Source organism: Boeremia exigua, assembly GCF_020726555.1.
Source record: "Boeremia exigua strain MPI-SDFR-AT-0100 chromosome Unknown C7974scaffold_9, whole genome shotgun sequence".
NCBI lineage: Eukaryota > Fungi > Ascomycota > Dothideomycetes > Pleosporales > Didymellaceae > Boeremia > Boeremia exigua.
This window is the reverse complement of record NW_025763526.1, coordinates 964,265-980,635: the sequence shown is the minus strand read 5'-3', so window position 1 is coordinate 980,635 and position 16,371 is coordinate 964,265. Positions and strand designations below refer to the sequence as shown.

At 62.3% G+C, this 16,371-nt stretch overlaps 9 protein-coding genes across 9 annotated transcripts; 7 read left to right on the top strand and 2 right to left on the bottom strand.

Annotated features, from left to right (window-relative positions):
• Window positions 1-489: 489 nt before the first annotated feature.
• Window positions 490-1,287, top strand: C7974DRAFT_229861 (uncharacterized protein). Its single transcript, XM_046137356.1, has 2 exons — window positions 490-545; window positions 681-1,287. The coding sequence occupies exon 2, from the start codon at window positions 684-686 to the stop codon at window positions 1,056-1,058; it is 375 nt and encodes a 124-aa protein (XP_045994754.1). The 5' UTR covers window positions 490-545; window positions 681-683; the 3' UTR covers window positions 1,059-1,287.
• Window positions 1,288-1,869: 582 nt separating this feature from the next.
• On the top strand, window positions 1,870-3,949 carry C7974DRAFT_399350 (Alpha/Beta hydrolase protein). Its single transcript, XM_046142403.1, has 2 exons — window positions 1,870-3,393; window positions 3,519-3,949. The coding sequence occupies exons 1-2, from the start codon at window positions 2,044-2,046 to the stop codon at window positions 3,768-3,770; spliced, it is 1,602 nt and encodes a 533-aa protein (XP_045994753.1). The 5' UTR covers window positions 1,870-2,043; the 3' UTR covers window positions 3,771-3,949.
• A 288-nt stretch (window positions 3,950-4,237) lies between these two features.
• C7974DRAFT_399348 (uncharacterized protein) lies at window positions 4,238-4,754 on the top strand. Its single transcript, XM_046142402.1, has one exon. It carries the CDS (start codon window positions 4,384-4,386, stop codon window positions 4,594-4,596), a length of 213 nt encoding a protein of 70 aa, XP_045994752.1. The 5' UTR covers window positions 4,238-4,383; the 3' UTR covers window positions 4,597-4,754.
• C7974DRAFT_474046 (Spc7 kinetochore protein-domain-containing protein) lies at window positions 4,238-8,454 on the bottom strand. The gene is made up of 3 exons (XM_046146586.1): window positions 8,246-8,454; window positions 5,418-8,202; window positions 4,238-5,371 (listed from the first exon to the last, which is right to left on the bottom strand). The coding sequence occupies exons 1-3, from the start codon at window positions 8,429-8,431 to the stop codon at window positions 4,698-4,700; spliced, it is 3,645 nt and encodes a 1,214-aa protein (XP_045994751.1). The 5' UTR covers window positions 8,432-8,454; the 3' UTR covers window positions 4,238-4,697.
• A 778-nt stretch (window positions 8,455-9,232) lies between these two features.
• C7974DRAFT_435683 (histidine acid phosphatase-like protein) lies at window positions 9,233-10,700 on the top strand (the record flags this gene model as incomplete). The annotated part of the gene is made up of 2 exons (XM_046145078.1): window positions 9,233-9,507; window positions 9,554-10,700. 2 exons carry the CDS (start codon window positions 9,233-9,235, stop codon window positions 10,698-10,700), a joined length of 1,422 nt encoding a protein of 473 aa, XP_045994750.1.
• Window positions 10,701-10,873: 173 nt separating this feature from the next.
• On the top strand, window positions 10,874-12,180 carry C7974DRAFT_229796 (catalase-like domain-containing protein). The gene is made up of 3 exons (XM_046137355.1): window positions 10,874-11,145; window positions 11,212-11,607; window positions 11,701-12,180. The coding sequence occupies exons 1-3, from the start codon at window positions 11,046-11,048 to the stop codon at window positions 12,150-12,152; spliced, it is 948 nt and encodes a 315-aa protein (XP_045994749.1). The 5' UTR covers window positions 10,874-11,045; the 3' UTR covers window positions 12,153-12,180.
• Window positions 12,181-12,391: 211 nt separating this feature from the next.
• On the top strand, window positions 12,392-13,094 carry C7974DRAFT_415488 (uncharacterized protein; the record flags this gene model as incomplete). Its single annotated transcript, XM_046143897.1, has 2 exons — window positions 12,392-12,602; window positions 12,649-13,094. The coding sequence occupies 2 exons, from the start codon at window positions 12,392-12,394 to the stop codon at window positions 13,092-13,094; spliced, it is 657 nt and encodes a 218-aa protein (XP_045994748.1).
• Window positions 13,010-14,161, bottom strand: C7974DRAFT_229766 (uncharacterized protein). Its single transcript, XM_046137354.1, has 2 exons — window positions 13,712-14,161; window positions 13,010-13,664 (listed from the first exon to the last, which is right to left on the bottom strand). The coding sequence occupies exons 1-2, from the start codon at window positions 13,972-13,974 to the stop codon at window positions 13,394-13,396; spliced, it is 534 nt and encodes a 177-aa protein (XP_045994747.1). The 5' UTR covers window positions 13,975-14,161; the 3' UTR covers window positions 13,010-13,393.
• A 581-nt stretch (window positions 14,162-14,742) lies between these two features.
• On the top strand, window positions 14,743-16,217 carry C7974DRAFT_229764 (uncharacterized protein). Its single transcript, XM_046137353.1, has one exon. It carries the CDS (start codon window positions 14,933-14,935, stop codon window positions 16,157-16,159), a length of 1,227 nt encoding a protein of 408 aa, XP_045994746.1. The 5' UTR covers window positions 14,743-14,932; the 3' UTR covers window positions 16,160-16,217.
• The last annotated feature ends 154 nt before the right edge of the window (window positions 16,218-16,371 follow it).

The following is a 16,371-nucleotide window of genomic DNA, read 5'->3' as shown; positions in this document are numbered from 1 at the left end:
AAGAATTAAAGAAGTAACTTTAAAACTTAGTTAGGGGGGGAGTGTACTACGCGGGGGCGTGTAGTAGAAAAGGGAGTGTACGGTGTACCAAGTCTGAGTTTACAGTATTTGCCTTCCACGTCAGATGCAATATGTTTTGGGTTCGGATTTACGCTAACACCGCTCCCGAATCTGCACATCCGGCTCAGCCAAATGGAGATTCTTCTTATTGTCCGGAACCCGGAACTTGTACGTGTTTGATTATTAATCTTTTCTTACTACAGGGGGGGACACCTCGGGCTGGTACAGTGTGCCGGCGCGGCATGCATCTACTGTGTGTGAGAACCGCCGACGGTAAGCCGATAGCAGCAGTACCGTTGGCGGTTCTTATATGCAGTAGCAAGTTCAAAGCTGTTCTGGATTAGCTAAACTCTTAGTAGTTACCCGTAACTATTAACTAGAGGAATAACTCCCCTGTACAGTATTAGGCATAAGCACTGCGTGTAAGAACTGCTCAAAGCACGCTAATTAATACTAAGCATTTTAACCCTATTGCTTATTTGCTAGTAAGTACTTGAACAGCAGCGCCTCCACGAACGTGCCGACGGGCGTGTAGGGCCACTCTGCAACTGCAGCCTGCCCCGCTTCTCGCTCCCATGGCGTCCACCGTCTCCAAGATGCGCTTCCTCACCGCAGCCCAGGTCATGCGTCTTCACAGGTTGACGATCGCGCCCGCGCAGCCCACGCAGCCGGCCTTGCTAGAGTCCGCAGTCCAGTCGCCCATGAACATCAAGTACTACACCAGCCAGCAAAACCTGTTCCAGCTTGCAGCGGCGCTCGCGGAGAAGATTATGAAGAACCATGCGTTCCAGGACGGGAACAAGCGCACTGCACTGCTGGCGGCAGACATGTTTCTGAAGATGAATGGCTACGAATTGAAAGGGTCGTCCCTGCAGCCCGAGGGTGGGGGCCAGGAGCTGGAGAATGCGCATGTCGCAGTTTGCACGAACGCGTGGACAGCTGAAGAATTGGGGCGATTCTATGAGCGGACGGCTACGGTGAGTGGACGGCTACGGTGATCGGACGGCTAAGGTAAGCAGATGGCTATAATGATTGGTGTTTCCGAAAGGACGTTGTGATAATTTGAAAGACTGCCTCTCACCTTCACACCTCAATGCTCCGTAACTTCGTTTCTGCAAGCCCGGATCTCAGGAGTCAAGGTCTCAAACACATCTAAACCCGAAACTTTTGATAGTGGGCCATCTCGCCATCATCACATGTCCTTCAACCTGTCAAGAGCTCTTCCGAGTCGCGTTACTTGGTCACTGGCGAGCTCCGCGAACTCAGCTGTCGTCGGTTAGCACGCGTGAATCAACAGTGTAGGATCGTAAACAGGAGAAGCACCGTCTGGAGTTCCGTCCAGGGCGATCGTATGCATCAAGCCATAGAGGTACAACGTCGCTGGTCTGGTCTCCGCGTCCGACTGCCGGGGAAGCTGCTGCGGGACGACGAGGCGCGGACACTCCGGCGCCGCGTCTAGCGCTCGGATGTCAGTAGTGAGTAACCAGACACGTCCCTCTGCTCGCAATTACCAAGCGCAAAGTGCCGCGTCGCGTGGAAGACTCGGCGGTCGCAGGGTGGAAAGCTCGCGCAGCGGCGGTACGGCAAGGGCGCGTGGGCACGGCACGCAAAGACTGCAGAGCGTTGCGAGGCACCGCGCGCGCCGGCGTGGTGCGCAAGCGGGCGAGCATTGCTGGGGCGGTAATTGTAGATGTAGATGTAGAGATGGCGTTGCTCACGTGCGTCGACGAATGAAGAGCATGGATGCGGCTGCGAGCTTTGAGCCGCGCCGCCCCGCTTTTTCCTCGCCCGTTCCTGACTGGGCTCGGCGCGTGTTCTACCGAGATGGCCGCTCATCTCCAGAATTTCCGTGCATCCTGGTCAACGTGCCTCCGCAATCCGGGGCCCCGGACACATGGAGAAAGCGGCGGTGCGCGGGTTTAGCGCGTGGAGGTAGGATATATTGCGCGCGGCCCCAGGGCGAAAGGGGGCACTGTAGTTGCGATGCTGTTCCCTACGACTCTGCTGGCTGTGCTCGCCGCGGTGGGCGCCGTCGCTTCTCCACTCGCGGGCAACTCGACGAAGCCCGTCGTCAAGCTCGACTACGTCACGCTCCAGGGCGCGTCGTCGGCGCAGTACAACCTCACGTACTACCGCCGCATCCCGTTCGGCGCATCGACCGCAGGCAAGAACCGCTTCCGCGCGCCCCAGCCCCCCGTGCCCATCACAAATGGCACCTACGACACCGACCGCGGCTTCGACATGTGTCCGCAGCGCACCGTCAACGGCTCCGAGGACTGCCTGTTCCTGGGCGTGTACTCGCGGCCGTGGGCACCGAAGCAAAAACTGCGGCCCGTCCTGCTGACCTTCTACGGCGGCGGCTTCATCCGCGGCAGCGCCGAGTTCAGCATCCCGCCGTCGGGGTACCCCGTGCTCAACGCCAGCGCCGCCAACGACTACGTGGTGGTGTACGCCAACTACCGCACCAACGTGTTCGGGTTCCTGCCGGGCGCCAAGGTCGCGCACAGCAAGGCCGTGGATCTCAACCCGGGGCTGCTGGACCAGCAGGCCGCGCTGCGCTGGATCCAGCGCTACATCGCCGCGTTCGGCGGCGACAGCGCCGACGTGACCATCTGGGGCCAGAGCGCGGGCGGCGGCAGCGTCGTCGCGCAGGCCATCGCCACGGGCAACAGGGGCAAGAAGCTGTTCACGCGCGCGCTCGCGTCCTCGCCCTTCTGGCCCAAGACCCCGCGCTACGACAGCGCCGACTCCGAGGCGCTGTACCAGGAAGTCGTGAGCGACGCCGGGTGCGCTGGCGCTACAGACGAGATCGCGTGTCTCCAGTCCGCGGACCTGCAGACGCTGCGCGCGTCCGCCCTGCGCCTCAGCACCTCCCGCCAGTACACGACCTCGTCCTTCACCTTCGGCCCCGTGCTCGACACGTCCTTCCTCAGCCGCCCGCTGTCCGCCGTCATCCGCGACCGCAAGCTCAACGCGCCCGCGGTGCTGACCAGCTACAACCTGCACGAGGGCGAGAACTTCATCCCGCCTGGGTTCAACGGCGCGAACACCGCGTCCGACGGCTTCAACTCATCTACTGCGTCGTTCGACGGCTGGTTGGCTGGCTTCTTACCGGATCTGCGGCCCTCGGATGTCAGGCAGCTGAAGACCCTGTATCCGCCCGCGGGCGCGGTCGAGGAGTTGGTGTACAACACGACGTACGTGCGCGCGGGGCTGGTGTATCGCGATCTGGTGCTCGCGTGTCCGGCGCTGTGGCTCGCGGACGCGGCGGACCGGGGGTGGGTGGTGGAGTATACGATTTCGCCGGCCAAGCATGCTAGTGATACTATCTACGTACGTTGTTTACCTCCCCTTTGCTTGCCCCCCTTGATCCCTCTATCCCTCTATCCCCTACCCGCCCTCGACCCGCAAACGCCCCGGACGTCGTGTGCATGTGTGCATCGTGCTAACGAAACCAGTGGAACCAGCTCAACCCCGTCCAGACCTCCGACCCACTAACCTACACCGCCTACGCCGGCGCCATGGCGAGCTTCATCCAAACAGGCGACCCGAACGCGCACAAAGTGACGGGCAGCGATGTGGCGGGCGTGCCGGGAGTTGGGGAGGGCCAGTTCGTGGTGAGCAGTACCGGGGTAAGGCAGGGCGGGATAAGCATGTTGAGGGAGCGGTGTGGGTTTTGGTTGGAGGTGGGGAAGAGGGTGCCTATCTAGGTGGTTTGCAGGGTGTTAGTAGTTATGGCAGATGTGGAGTGGAGAAGGGGGGTGAGAACGTGAATGCGGTGGGGAAGACGAGAGTGTATATACCGAACGAGGAGAATGTGAATACATCTAAACTATAGCACGCAAATACCACATAAGCCACTATTAATACTAAAGATGTCTACTTCTCCTATGCTTAGGGAGCAATGCAGGTTCTAGGCAGATGTAAGAAAGAGCGTGCCTATTCAAGGCGACTTGTAAGGCACGGGCGGCTGTGGTGGCTGCGGTATAGAGATGGAAGGTGAGAGTGTAGATACGGTGAGGGAGACGAGAGTGTATATATCTGCTACGGTAAGGTCGAGTACGAGCAACCGACGCCATGCAAAACCCAACCCCCACAAAGCCCTCGGCAACACCAAACACATCCCCTCCCCCTCTGCCCAGAGAGCGGCATTCGTGCCTCCCAGCCCCACCCTAAACCCTCTCTCTCTCTCGAGCACCACCACACCGCAAAACAGCGAAACACGAGGCAGTCCTCGACTAGCGGAGGATGCTTCACGAGATCTACGCGACGCGGTGTACATCCCAGCGAGATACTGAGACGGTGTTCGGTGTTTGAGATTAAATGGCGGGAGCGTGCCTGGAGCTTCACGTTCGCTGCTTCGTCTGTCTCGCGACGCTGCTAGGGAGACGCGGGGCCACGGATCCATGGAGACGTGTTAACACCAGTCAGTCGATTAGAGAGCGGTGGGTTTTGCGGACAGGGGGGAGAGGGTGCGTATCTAGGGCGCTCTGCACGGGACGGCGGTCACGGCATGCGCAACGTACAGACGAGTAAACATAGCGTGAAATGTATGGCATCACGCGCACCGAGGTATAAACGACTCCAAACCAGGACCACCCAAACGCCACATAACCCATCAGCAACGCCAAAACCATCTACTTCCTCTCCCCCTTCCGCCCCGTCCTTCTCAACCTTTCCCCCAAATCCCTCACCCCCTCAGCCCAAACCCCCATCCCCCCCTCCCTCACCACAGGCCCCACAAACTCGCGCAAAAAAGCGCCCATCTTCTCCTCGCCATACTTCTCGCCATACACCACCTCGGCACGCACGCCAACCTGCGTCTCGACCTCGCTGCCAAGCACCACGGCGACCCCGAAGTCGACGCGGACCTTGGTCTGCAGTTGGGGGAGGAGGAGTGCGGCGCGCACGCCCATGCGCTCGTCGCCGAGTATGCACTCTTCAGTCACGAACGAGGACTCGAGGGCCGCGACGCCGGCGGCGACGGAGAGCGCGGCGTCCCAGGTGGCGCGGACGAGGGCGAGGAGGGCGGCGACGGGGGTTGTGGCTTGCGGGAGGGCGTGCAGGTGGGCGCGCAGCAGCTGCAGGAAGAAGCGCTTGCTGGTGGTGAGCGGGCGGGGGTGCGGGCGGGCGGTGTCGCCGATGTAGGCGAGCGAGATGGGGCCGTTGGGGGTCGGGGTGGGCGAGGTGGTGGCGAAGCAGTGCGGGTGGAAGTAGAGCTCGAGGTCGGAGAGGAGCGTCATGGTGATGGTCGTGGCGGAGGCGGAGGTGATGCTCCAGCCGTGGGCGAGCTCGAGGGCGGAGACCTTGGCTGAGAGTGTTAGTTGAAATCATGATACTGCGAGAACGAAACGTACCCTTCAGATCCCTCACTTCCGTCGTGGACCAGCCGCGACACTCTTCACGGACGCGCTCGGCTGCCTTGATCTCGGCGAGACACTCAACCTTGCGCTCCTTGACGGCCTCGATGCTTGCCTCCTTCTCGGCGTATTCCTGCTGGAGCTGCACGAGGAGCTCGCGCTTCGCTTGCAGATCGGCATCCGCCGCGATGAGGTTCTCGCGCGCCTGCTCAAGCTCCTCGCGGTCGCAGCTGTTGAGCTCGTCGTGGCGCTGTTGCAGCTGCTTCTGCTGTTGGGCCAGCTGCTGCTGCCTCTCAACCAGCGGCGGCAGAACAACATCAAGAAGACGCTCCTGGTTGGACAGCGACGTCTCATCATGCTTGAAGGCTTCTACAGTAGACAACAGGCCGGCTTTGAGTGTCCCCAGTAACGTGCTCCGCCACGAGTACCACTCGCCCCGAGCCTCAAGACGCGCACCCACCTTCATGTTCTTGAACTGCGTGTCCATGACCACACGCTGGTCGGGCGGCGCGGTCAGGTACTCGCTGAACAGCAGCGGGTTGTCTTCTCCGACATCCGCCTCGATCTGGCGGACAGCCTCGCGGCCGGATGAGATGTATCGCTTCATCTCGTGGCATGCGTGCGAGTACAGCTCGTACTGAGGCACCGTGCAAGCACCAGCAACAACATAGCGGTCCAGCGTCTCCGGAGTCTCGTCGACGTCCATGTCGAGGAAGGCGGCTGGAGCCACAGTGGCGCGTCGCTTGCTCGCACTCACGTCCATGAAGGTGATTTTTGTCAGGCTCAAGAATTCCGACAGCGAGATGCGCTCAACGTCTGATGCCTCATCAATATCCTCAGCCTCCTCCTCAGGCTCAGCACCAAATACGACACGCTTCTTAGGGCTCAACGACCTCCTCGGAGTCTTCTTGGGCGTCGGGGTCTTCTGCTTGGGAGTGGCCTGCTTTTGAGGCGTCTGCGACTTCTTCGGCGTCATGCTGCGCTTCGCGGGAGAAGCCAAGGACGCTTTGCGGGGTGTCGACAGCAGCTTGATGCTGTTCGACAGCAGTGCTGTGCTTCGCAGTGTCGGCTCGTCGCGTGGTGCGCTAATGGGGCTGAACTGCACGCCAGACAGCGACGAACGGCGTCTGTTTAGGATGGGAGCGTCGACGGGATCAGCCGGGATGATGAACGACTCTCTCTTCCTGTGGCTCGCAGGGGTAGTGATAGCCGCCTTCGCAGAGCTGGGAGTTGTGATAGCCTTCGCAGAGCTGACAGGAGTTGTGATGACTTCCTTCATGAGAGAGCTCAACGGGGTCCGCCTCACGAACGGCGAGGGCTCGACATCGCCCGCTGGCAGCTGTCGTACAAACTCTGGAGTGCCAGGGTCGAGATTTAGCTTGGCCTTGGTGGGTGTGCGCTCGACTGGCACTGGCAGTGGGTCCAGCTGTGTTTCAGGGGCAGTCTCCGCGACACTGCGAGACTCCTTGGGAGACTTCTGCGGTGTTTGTGCTTTTACCACAGGAGGTGCAACCTCTGGTGTGGGTGACTTTGCGAGCTCGGGCAGAACAGGATAGTCGACTGTCGCAGGGGCTTCTGTCGGCTTCTCAACACGCTTAATGCCCGGTCCGACGACCTTGGTGAATTCCATAGTGAAGCCGTCGTCTCCATCGCTCTCATCCTCGGCCGCTGGGGCCGTCTTGATGCTTCCGACTGCCATGGTGAGATCCATAGTCTCGTCCATGGCGACGCTACCCATGCTGCTCCGCCTGTCGTCGTCGTCCTGAACGGGCGTGTTTTTCTTAATACCCCCAATAGCCATTGTGAGGTCCATGGTCGCGTCGTCGGCGGGCTCTTCCGACTTGCGGCGGTTGCGGAGGCTGGTGCGTCGGCTGGCAGGCTTCTTCGCCGGACTGCCCTGTGACGGCTCGACGGCGGACACGCTTCGCTTGAGGCTCTTCCTCCTGTTCGCAGGCCCCTTGGCCATGGCCTGGATGCTGCCGAGCGGCATCGTCAGCTCCATGCTCATGCCGGTGTCGTCCTCCATGTCCGAGCTCGCGTCTGGCTGGTTCACGATGCGCCCAATCGCGCGCGTCACGTCCATGCTCATGTCGTCGTCGGCGTCTGACGGTGCGGGCGAGGAGGAGTCCTGCGCTTCGGCGGCTTTGCGCGCCCACGGCTTGAAGGAGGCTGTGATCTCGTCGTCGGCCATCTCCATGGTCATCTCGCCGTACTCGTCGAGGTCCAGCTTCTGGGTGCCGGCCTGCTCGAACGCCTGTCGCAGGGCCGCATCCAGGCGCGCGCTGCTCTGCGAGCTGTCCTCGATGTCGGGCATGGGCCGCAGGTCTGTCGTGGCGTCGTCGTCTTCGGACTCGCTCTCGGCGGCGTTGTCGGCGCTGAGGGGGCTCGACGAGTAGACATCGTCGGGGTTGTTGAAGTTCATGGGCGGGATGCCGGAGCTGCGGCGGTTCTTCTTCTGGTGGCTCTCGCGCTGGTTCGCGGGCGACGAGTCGGCGTCGGGGGCGGCCTCTGCGAGCTGCTCGGGCGGCGTGGACGGCGGCTCAGCGGGGTCGGATTCGGGCTGGGCCTGCGAGGCCAGCGAGGCGCGGCGGGTCGCGTCCGAGGCGGCCGACGACGAGGTGGCGTCGCGCATGTACTCGACGACGTCCCATGTGTGCAGGGTGGCTTCGGGCGCGAACGACACGCGTCTCTTAGCCAGCGATTTGCGGCGCGCCTCCTTGCGCTTCTTCTCGTCTTCGGCGTTGGACGACAGGATCGACTTGACGGCGGGCACAAACGCAGACTGCCGGTTAGCCTCGCCTCGACGCTGCAATTGTTCCACACACCTTGCGCCTGTTCCCGCTGCTCGCCTTCAGCGGCGCCTCCTCTCCCTTCTCGAGGCCGCCGGGGCCGATGCTCTTCGCGCGCTTCTTCTTGGGCGCGGCCTTCTTCGGCGACAGCGACGGCGCCGTGAACGACGCGCTCGCGACGAGCCCGTCGGCGATGTTGTCCCGCGCGTTGTCTTGCGCCATGGTCGTGAAGGCGAGGTGTGGGGTGTCTGGTGCTCCGCGCGACGGAGCCGGTAAGGTAAACAAACAGTCGTGCTAGCGCCGAATAATCCCTGCACGCACGTGTTGGTACATACACAGTAGTCCAGCAAGTTGTCTACATCAAGTACTTAAATTACTACGTGATTAATCTGCATGAATCTACGGTTGCGTCAACGATCGAAAGCGTAAGAGAAGTTGCTATACACTGACTTTATCAATTGCCTTGGAGATGATTGATAGGTTGGCCTGAACGGCACTGTAGCTCACAAAAGCATACAACATACATCTACTCCCACCCAACCCACTCTCACTTCCCAATCGCTGCCCAAATACTCTCACGAATTCCAGCGCCCGAGTCGCCGACAGTTGCCCATACTCACCCACCACAACCACGCACTGCAGACTGAACCTCGGGTGCGTAGTGAACTGCACGGCGCAGTGGGGCGCTGCTCGGCTGAACTTTCCGTGCACTTCCATCTCCAACACTCGCAGCACATCCCGGATGCGTGCCGCCGCCGTCGCAGGAACACCGTGAATCGCAAAGTGGACCCCCGCGCAGCCAACCACGACCACGGACCCCATCCCGTGCCTTCGTTCGCACCTCGCACCCGCGCTCTCCCATCTCCCCCGTCTCTCACCACAACGACCTTCTCCATCCGCAATGGCCGACCCACCGCACCTCCCGGGGCCGCATACATAAACATGCCTTCCGCGCGCCTCGCCGCCCTGTGCGCCATCACCCTCACCTGCACCGCCATAGTTCTCTTCCACGCCTGGCCCACCATGCCCTCCCCGAAAACCGTGACCTCACTCCTCTTTGGCGCGGCCGCGGCGCAGAACGCGAGTGTGGACGTGGGCTGGCATGCGCCGCGGAAGAGCTGGATCAATGACCTCGACCAAGTGTTGAATGGAACCGGGACGCATGGGCTTGTGTTTAACAGCTCGCAACTGCCTGATGGGACGGCGTATGGCGCGTACAATTGGTGCAATATGCCGCATGTTAGAGTGCAGGAGTATCCGCGGGTGGGGGAGGGGTTTGAGTTGAAATACGTCGAGGTGTGAGTGCGTTGCAAGTAGGGTTTTTGGCTACGGCTGATGGAATAGAATTCACCGCCATCACAAGAGGACGCCGTATGCGTCGAATACGTTCCCCGAGGAGGCGTACGGGTGGGAGTGTGACGACCAGGGCTTGTTTTACTATGGCCAGCCTCTGGATCCGGCGGGGAACGCATCAAGCCAAACGTACTGGAGCGTGTACACGGACGCCGCGAACCCCTTCGCGCAGACCGGCTTCAAGGGCAGCTGCCAGTTCCCGCAGATCACGCGCGGCGGGCTCGACGACTCGTGGCAGCACGGCCGCGACCTGTGGGGCGTGTACCACGACCTCCTCGGCTTCCTGCCGGACGACCTCACCGATAGAATATCCTTCCGCGTCACAAACAACCAGATCACGTCCCAGGTCGCCGGCATGCTCGTCAGCGGCATGTACGCCGCGCCCGCGCCCGTCCCGCTGCTCGTCCAACCCCCCGGCATCGATTCCCTGGAACCCCAGTACCCGTGCCCCGCGGCCGCGCGCCTCGCGGGCTCCTACGGCGTCGGCAGCTCCGCCGCAAACTGGACCGCGCACCTCTCCCGCGCCGCCCCGCTCCTCGCCGCCCTCGACGCCGTGTCCGGCGTCCCCCCGTCCGCGCCCGACTGGCACAAGTCGCTCGACCACTACTACGACAACCTGTCCGCGCGCCAGTGCCACGCCAAGCCGCTGCCGTGCAGCCCCGGCAACGCATCGCTCTGCGTGACTCAAGCGCAGGCCGACGCCGTCTACCGCCTCGGCCAGTACGAGTACTCCTTCCTGCACCGCGACGCGCCGCAGTCCCTCCGCGCCGCGGCAGGCGCCTACGGTGTGTTCCTCGCCGAACTGGCCGCACATATCCGCGCCGCCGTCGCCGGAGCGAGTCCCGCGCTGTACCGCCACAACGTCGCGCACGACGGGTCCGTGGCGCGGCTCCTCAGCATCCTGCAGGTCGAGACGATGGTGTGGGTCGGCATGGGCGCAGAGGTCGTGTTCGAGGTGTACGAGCGCACGGCGGGCGGGGGCCACGTGCTGCGGGTGCTGTGGGGCGGGCAGGTGCTGCGCAGTTCGAGCCCCGTGCTGGGGGTGCTGGATATGGTCGACGTGCAGGTGTTTCTGGGGTACGTGGACGGGCTTGTCGGGCGCGGCGCGGGCGGCGTCGAGGCGTTTTGCAAGTCGTGAGGGGTGGGCGAGTCAGCTGCGGGCGGGAGTAAGCAGGGAGGGTTATTCAGCGGTTTCGAGGCGCAGGCGCCGCTTCGTAATCGAGCGCGCTGGGGGAGCGCGTGCGTGCGCGCCGTGAGTAAGCTGCTGTCATTCGCGACAAAGACGGGCGGGCGAATCACCGCAGAGAGATTAGTCTAGCAGGCGAGGGCCTGATAGCGGGAGGTACGATACGGCAACGCCATGAGCAGCGGGTATTGTGTGATTTGGAATGGCGTTGGTGGTATAGAAGCGCAATCGACGCTCTCAACAGCCTGTTGATCTTGAAAGCTGTCCAGACATTCACCCCAAGCACCCACCCCCAAGATGCCCTTCTCCGCCGACCCCCAGATCCGCGAGACCAGCACCGGCCTCGTCAGCACCCTGCGCGCCGCCGCCGCCCAGCCAACCCAAGAATTCCGACCCGGTACGCCGTCCCCCAGAGCAACCCCCCCCCCCCCCCCCCCCCTCTTCTAACTTCTAACCCCCCCAGCCCACGCAAAAGGCCACCTACTCACCGGCACCTTCACCCCCACCCCCGCCGCCTCCTCCCTCACCACCGCGCCACACTTCAACCTCCCCTCCGTGCCCACCACAATCCGCTTCTCCTCGTCCACGGGGCTGCCGCAGCTCCCCGACACCGACCCCGCCGGCAACCCGCACGGCATCGCGATCCGGTTCCACCTGCCCGAGGCGGGCGGGCGGCGGCGGCACACGGATATGATTGCGCACTCGACGCCGTTGTTTCCCGTGCGCACGGGCGGGGAGTTTCTGGAGTTTCTGAGGGCGGCGGGCGGGGCTGATGCAAGTACTGCCGTGCCTGAGTTTTTGGGGAGGCATCCGGAGACGAGGCGGTTTTTGGAGGCGGGGAAGCCGAGTCCGGTGTCTTGTGAGTCTTCTTCTTTCCTTCTTTCTTGCTTTCTGTCTTTCTTTCTTACTGGCTGGACGGGTTAGCCAGGGCGTGAGGTGCTAACAAGCGCAGTCGCCACGGAGCGCTTCTTCGGCGTCAACGCATTCCGGTTCCTCCGCGACGGCACGACGACAACACTACGGTACCGCATCGAGCCCGTAGCAGGGGCCGCGCACCTCGACGCCTCCGCGCTGGCGGGCCGGGCTCCAGACTGGCTATTCGACGAGCTGAACGCGCGGGTAGCCGCCGGGCCCGTCGAGTTCCGCCTCTTGGCTCAGATAGCGGCGGACGGGGACACAACGGACGACGCGACGGTGCTGTGGCCCGAGGACCGGGCGGTCGTGCAGCTGGGCACGCTGCGGGTGGAAGGTGTGCTGGGCGATGCGGAGAGCAGGGCCGCGCAGAAGCAGGTCATTTTCGATCCGATTCCGAGGGTCGAGGGTGTCGAGGTTAGTGATGATCCGCTGCTGGAGGTTAGGGCGAATGTGTATTTGGCGTCGGGGCAGCAGAGGAGGGCCGCGTGAGGGGGTGGAGGGAGGGGTTGGTAAGGCGATCAGGTGGGATGGTGCACGCGCGTATTTCATAGACTTGATTCATGCTGATGACTAGCTATGTCCAGGTCTGCGACTGGTGTTATGTTGTGATGTGTTTGTTGTGTTGTGCTGTCGAGTTCGTTGTGGTTATGTGCACTCCCAAGCGATGATGACATACACATGACCAGGGTCCAAAATCCCAAAGCGTGCATCGCTATCTGACGTTATCGATGCTCTGCGTCTCAACAGCCCAACGACCCAAACCCCACATCATGGGCTCGTCCTCCTCAAAAGCCGCAGGCGCCGCCGGTGCCGCCGCCCGCAAGTATCCCACCCGCGCGCCCCCCAGCAATGTCACCGCCCGCGCTCCCGCACCGCAGGCACCAACGCCCGGGCCCGCGGTGAAGCCGCCACCGCAGTTCAGCGAGAGCAAGCCAGAGGGTATGCACACCACCCCGCGAGATTCGGACACGACTGACACCCACAGGCGGCGTGGTCGACATGGACGCGCGCGACCCGGCCTTCGCATCGCGCCTCAGCAGCCTCGGCGCCGTGCAGCCCAACCCGCACTACTCGCCGACGTCGCGGTCGCAGTTCGACCCGCAGCCGCGGTCGCAGCGGGGCGACGTCCTGGGCGACATGATGCAGGCGCCGCCGCAGTCGGCGTTCCCGGACCCGCGCAACAACCCCGTGCTGCGCGTGCTGGAAGCCCGGCGGACGATTGCCGACGAGGCCGAGGATGAGATCAGCAACGTCGGCCGGAGGGGGTTCGAGGGGCGGAAGTATGTGGACGCTGGCGTTATTCAGTTGGCTTTGATGCGGCAGGCGCGGGGCGAGCCGGCGGAGCGCATTGAGAATGCGCTGGGGATCAAGAAGGGGAGGTTGAGTGTGCTCGGCGCAGGGAAGGTGGGCGCGGTGGCGATGGGCAGCTGAGGAAATTCCATCGGACGACGCATGGAGAAGGGTGTCTCAAGATTGGACTGGGATCAAGAAGGGAGGATCATGAAGAGGGTGTCTATCAAGACTGGGCCAGAAGGGAGAATGAAGAAGGGGTGTCCATTGAAACACCGTCGCAGCGAACACGAGCGACATACATACAACAACGAAACGAAGCGAATACCCAATCGGTCTTGCCGACATCCAAATCAAACCCAGTCCGTCGCAATGCCTGTCCGTCGTTACCTGTCGTTACCATTGCGCCAGACCAAACGCCGAAAATGCAAATGCTTTGCTCACTCAAAGTCCTCGTACTCTTCACGCTCGTGCATGAAGTTGTTGACCGCCAGCAACGCCTCCTTCAGCGCCTCCTGGTTCACCTCGATCCCGTTGCCGGACATGCTGTCCGTGCCGACCTTGACCAGGCCGTCCATGCGCGACCTTCCCGGGCGCCACGCCTTTGCGATGCGCCAGCGGCTCTTGGTCGAGTTGATGCTCGGACACGACGGCGAGAGCTCCTTGCTCTCGCGGAGGACTGTGAGCGCGTTGAGCACATTCATGAATATACTGCGTCAGTCAGCACTGGACTAGCATACGAGGCTGGCTTGGCATACCCTTGTGTCAGCTCGACGTCGTGGTCCCAGCCGTACGCCGCGCCGCTGAAGCTGTTCCCCTGCGCGACAATGTCGAGGAACACAAACAGGCTCTCTTCAATGCTGATGTTGACCGAGAGCTGCGACTCGACGTTCTTCAGGATCCAATCGGAGAGCTGCACGAAGCTGATTTGGTCCATGTGGCAGAACTCGTTGAACCGGTCCGGGATGCCCATGAGCAAATACATGGCGCGCTTCGCGCCCGCCGAGTCCTGGGCAGCCATGTCGATGTGCGGTGGTGATAGTGTCTGGCCGAAGTTGGTGACCGTGAGACAATGCGGAGTCGTCAGGTGAGATAGTCTTAGTCGCCGGAAAAACAGCTAGCAACCCCAACAAAGCGCCGCAGCAATTCGCGTCCAATTCTTCTGTTTCTGAAAGCCCGTGGGTTGGTGGTTTGCGAGTCCGTCGGCGCTGGAAGGGAGAAGTCTTTCGATCCACGCTGAGATGAGCAGGTGAGGCGGCTGTGGGGCCGTCGTCCGTTCTCAGACACGACGCCATCCAAGCATGTGAAAGTCACGGACCGCCCGCCATGACGTTACCGCTCGGCCAATCGGGCGGCGCAGCGCCCCAAACCAGACATTCGGCGCGTCGGTTTGGGCCTGGTTTGGCGCACCGCAAACATGGTGCACGCTGGCTCTGGTTTCGTGATCCAAGGTGCGGACCGTATTGCTTGAGCGGGCACGTGGGTGCTTGTTGTGGTCGGCGCCGCAGCGGTTGCTTGTGTCAGGAGAGGGGCGGCGGGCCTGTGGACCGTGGCATGCACGGCGGACGCGTACAGAGGGTCAGTGTGAGATCAGTGTGAGATCAGTCCCGTTTCTAGATTGAGTTCGTGATGCAAGGTGCGTGATCCACACCTGCATAACATCTTCACCAGCCTCTGGCACCGCCTCTTGTCCCTTGCTGTGGCTGTCGTGACTGTTGATGGCCATCGCGGAACTGGTCCGACCGCATCAGTAATAACGACGATCTGCATCAGTAATAACGCGAGATTTGCATCAGAATAGAGATTCCATTCGCATGTCAGCAGCGACGTCGCTTAGCAGCGCCATGAATGCCATGGCCAGCTTGCGGAGTTCCGCACTTGGGCTGAGTAAGACGACAGCGATCAGCAAACAACAACAGCTTAAGATGCTCGCTTTCCTGGCGCGCGATGTGCGATGAATTTCTACGGAGAATTCTCCAATGACCACCATGCACTACATCTCCCCCACACGCCGAAAGAGCTGCACCGCCTGCGTCAAGAGCAAGCGCCGCTGCGATCTCGAGTACCCGGTCTGCAAGCGCTGCAGCGCCAAAGGCCTCGAATGCGCCTATCCAACGACTTCTCCGTCCCGTAGCAGGAGGTTGGCGAGTGTCCGCGAGACAGTTCACCTCTCGCCGGACTTGTCGCCGCGAGGGGCTAGCGTCCCGGTAGCCGTTGTCGATAGCTCAGCCGAGTTCCTGTCCTTCAACGGCGCAACCACCGATCCGCTTGCGCAGGACGCGCTACCGTTTTCATACTCGTCGGGCAGCTCGAGCAGCGACAGCCCGGTCAGCTGGCAGGATGAGCTCGCGTCGGCCGCAACGCTGATAGACGACGTGCCCTTGGAGGAATATGCGCAGCCCCAGCTGGGCCGCATGCTGTGGCCGGAGATCAAGGCGCCATGCTACATGACCAGCGACCAAACCGCGTACATCCTGCGCACGATGCGCTCCTTCATCCCGTCCATGGCATACACCGGGTCCACGCCGTTCCTGCACCAGGCCCTCTGGAAGCAGTACCAGCCCGCGTCGTACCAGGACTGCGTCGCCATCTCGGCCCTCTACCTGTGCAAAACCAGCGCCAACACATCCCTCATCACCGCCAGCATCAACCGCAAGATCGCCTGCATGAAGGCCCGCGCCGGCTCCTGGGACCTGCTGGAGCACCTCGCCGCCGTGCAGACCCTGATCATCTACCAGATCATGCGGCTCTTCGACGCATCACTACAGGACCAAGTATCCGCGCAGAAACACTCGATCCTGCTCGAAACCTGGGCCGCGCTGCTGTGGAAGCGCTCGTTCACCGACCCCCCGCTGCTGGGCTCCTGCCACGACACCTGGGTGCTGGCCGAGTCCCTCCGGCGCACCGTCATGATGAGCGTGTTTGTGCGCTGCGCGTGGAGCATCTACACGCGCGACGGGCTCGCCGACCAGGTCCCCGTCATGTCGCGCATCACGTTCACGCGCGACCTGCGCGCGTGGCGCGACGCGCCTGCCGAGTGGGACGCCAGGGTGCTGCCGGAGCTGCTGGCCGCGGATGGGCTGACGGCGTACGAGGATTTCGCGGACGAGTGGAGCTCGGTGTGTGAGGTCGGCGTGCTGGATCCGTTCCACAAGCTGCTGCTGGTGGCGTGCAGGGGCGCGGATGATCCGCGGTTGTTTGGCTGAGGGGTGCGTACAGCACGGTGGCTACATCGCATCACATCGCAGCGTGACGACGGCGGCGCCAGACATTGGGTTTCGCGTCCGGTGGCTAGCGATGATGTCCCGCTGGTCGCAATGATGTCACGCTTCCCCGCAAGCGCACCCCGCAGTCTTATACCCGCGCTGGATCCAACACGGCGTCGAAGCACTCTCCGCTATCGGCCGCGCAGACAAGC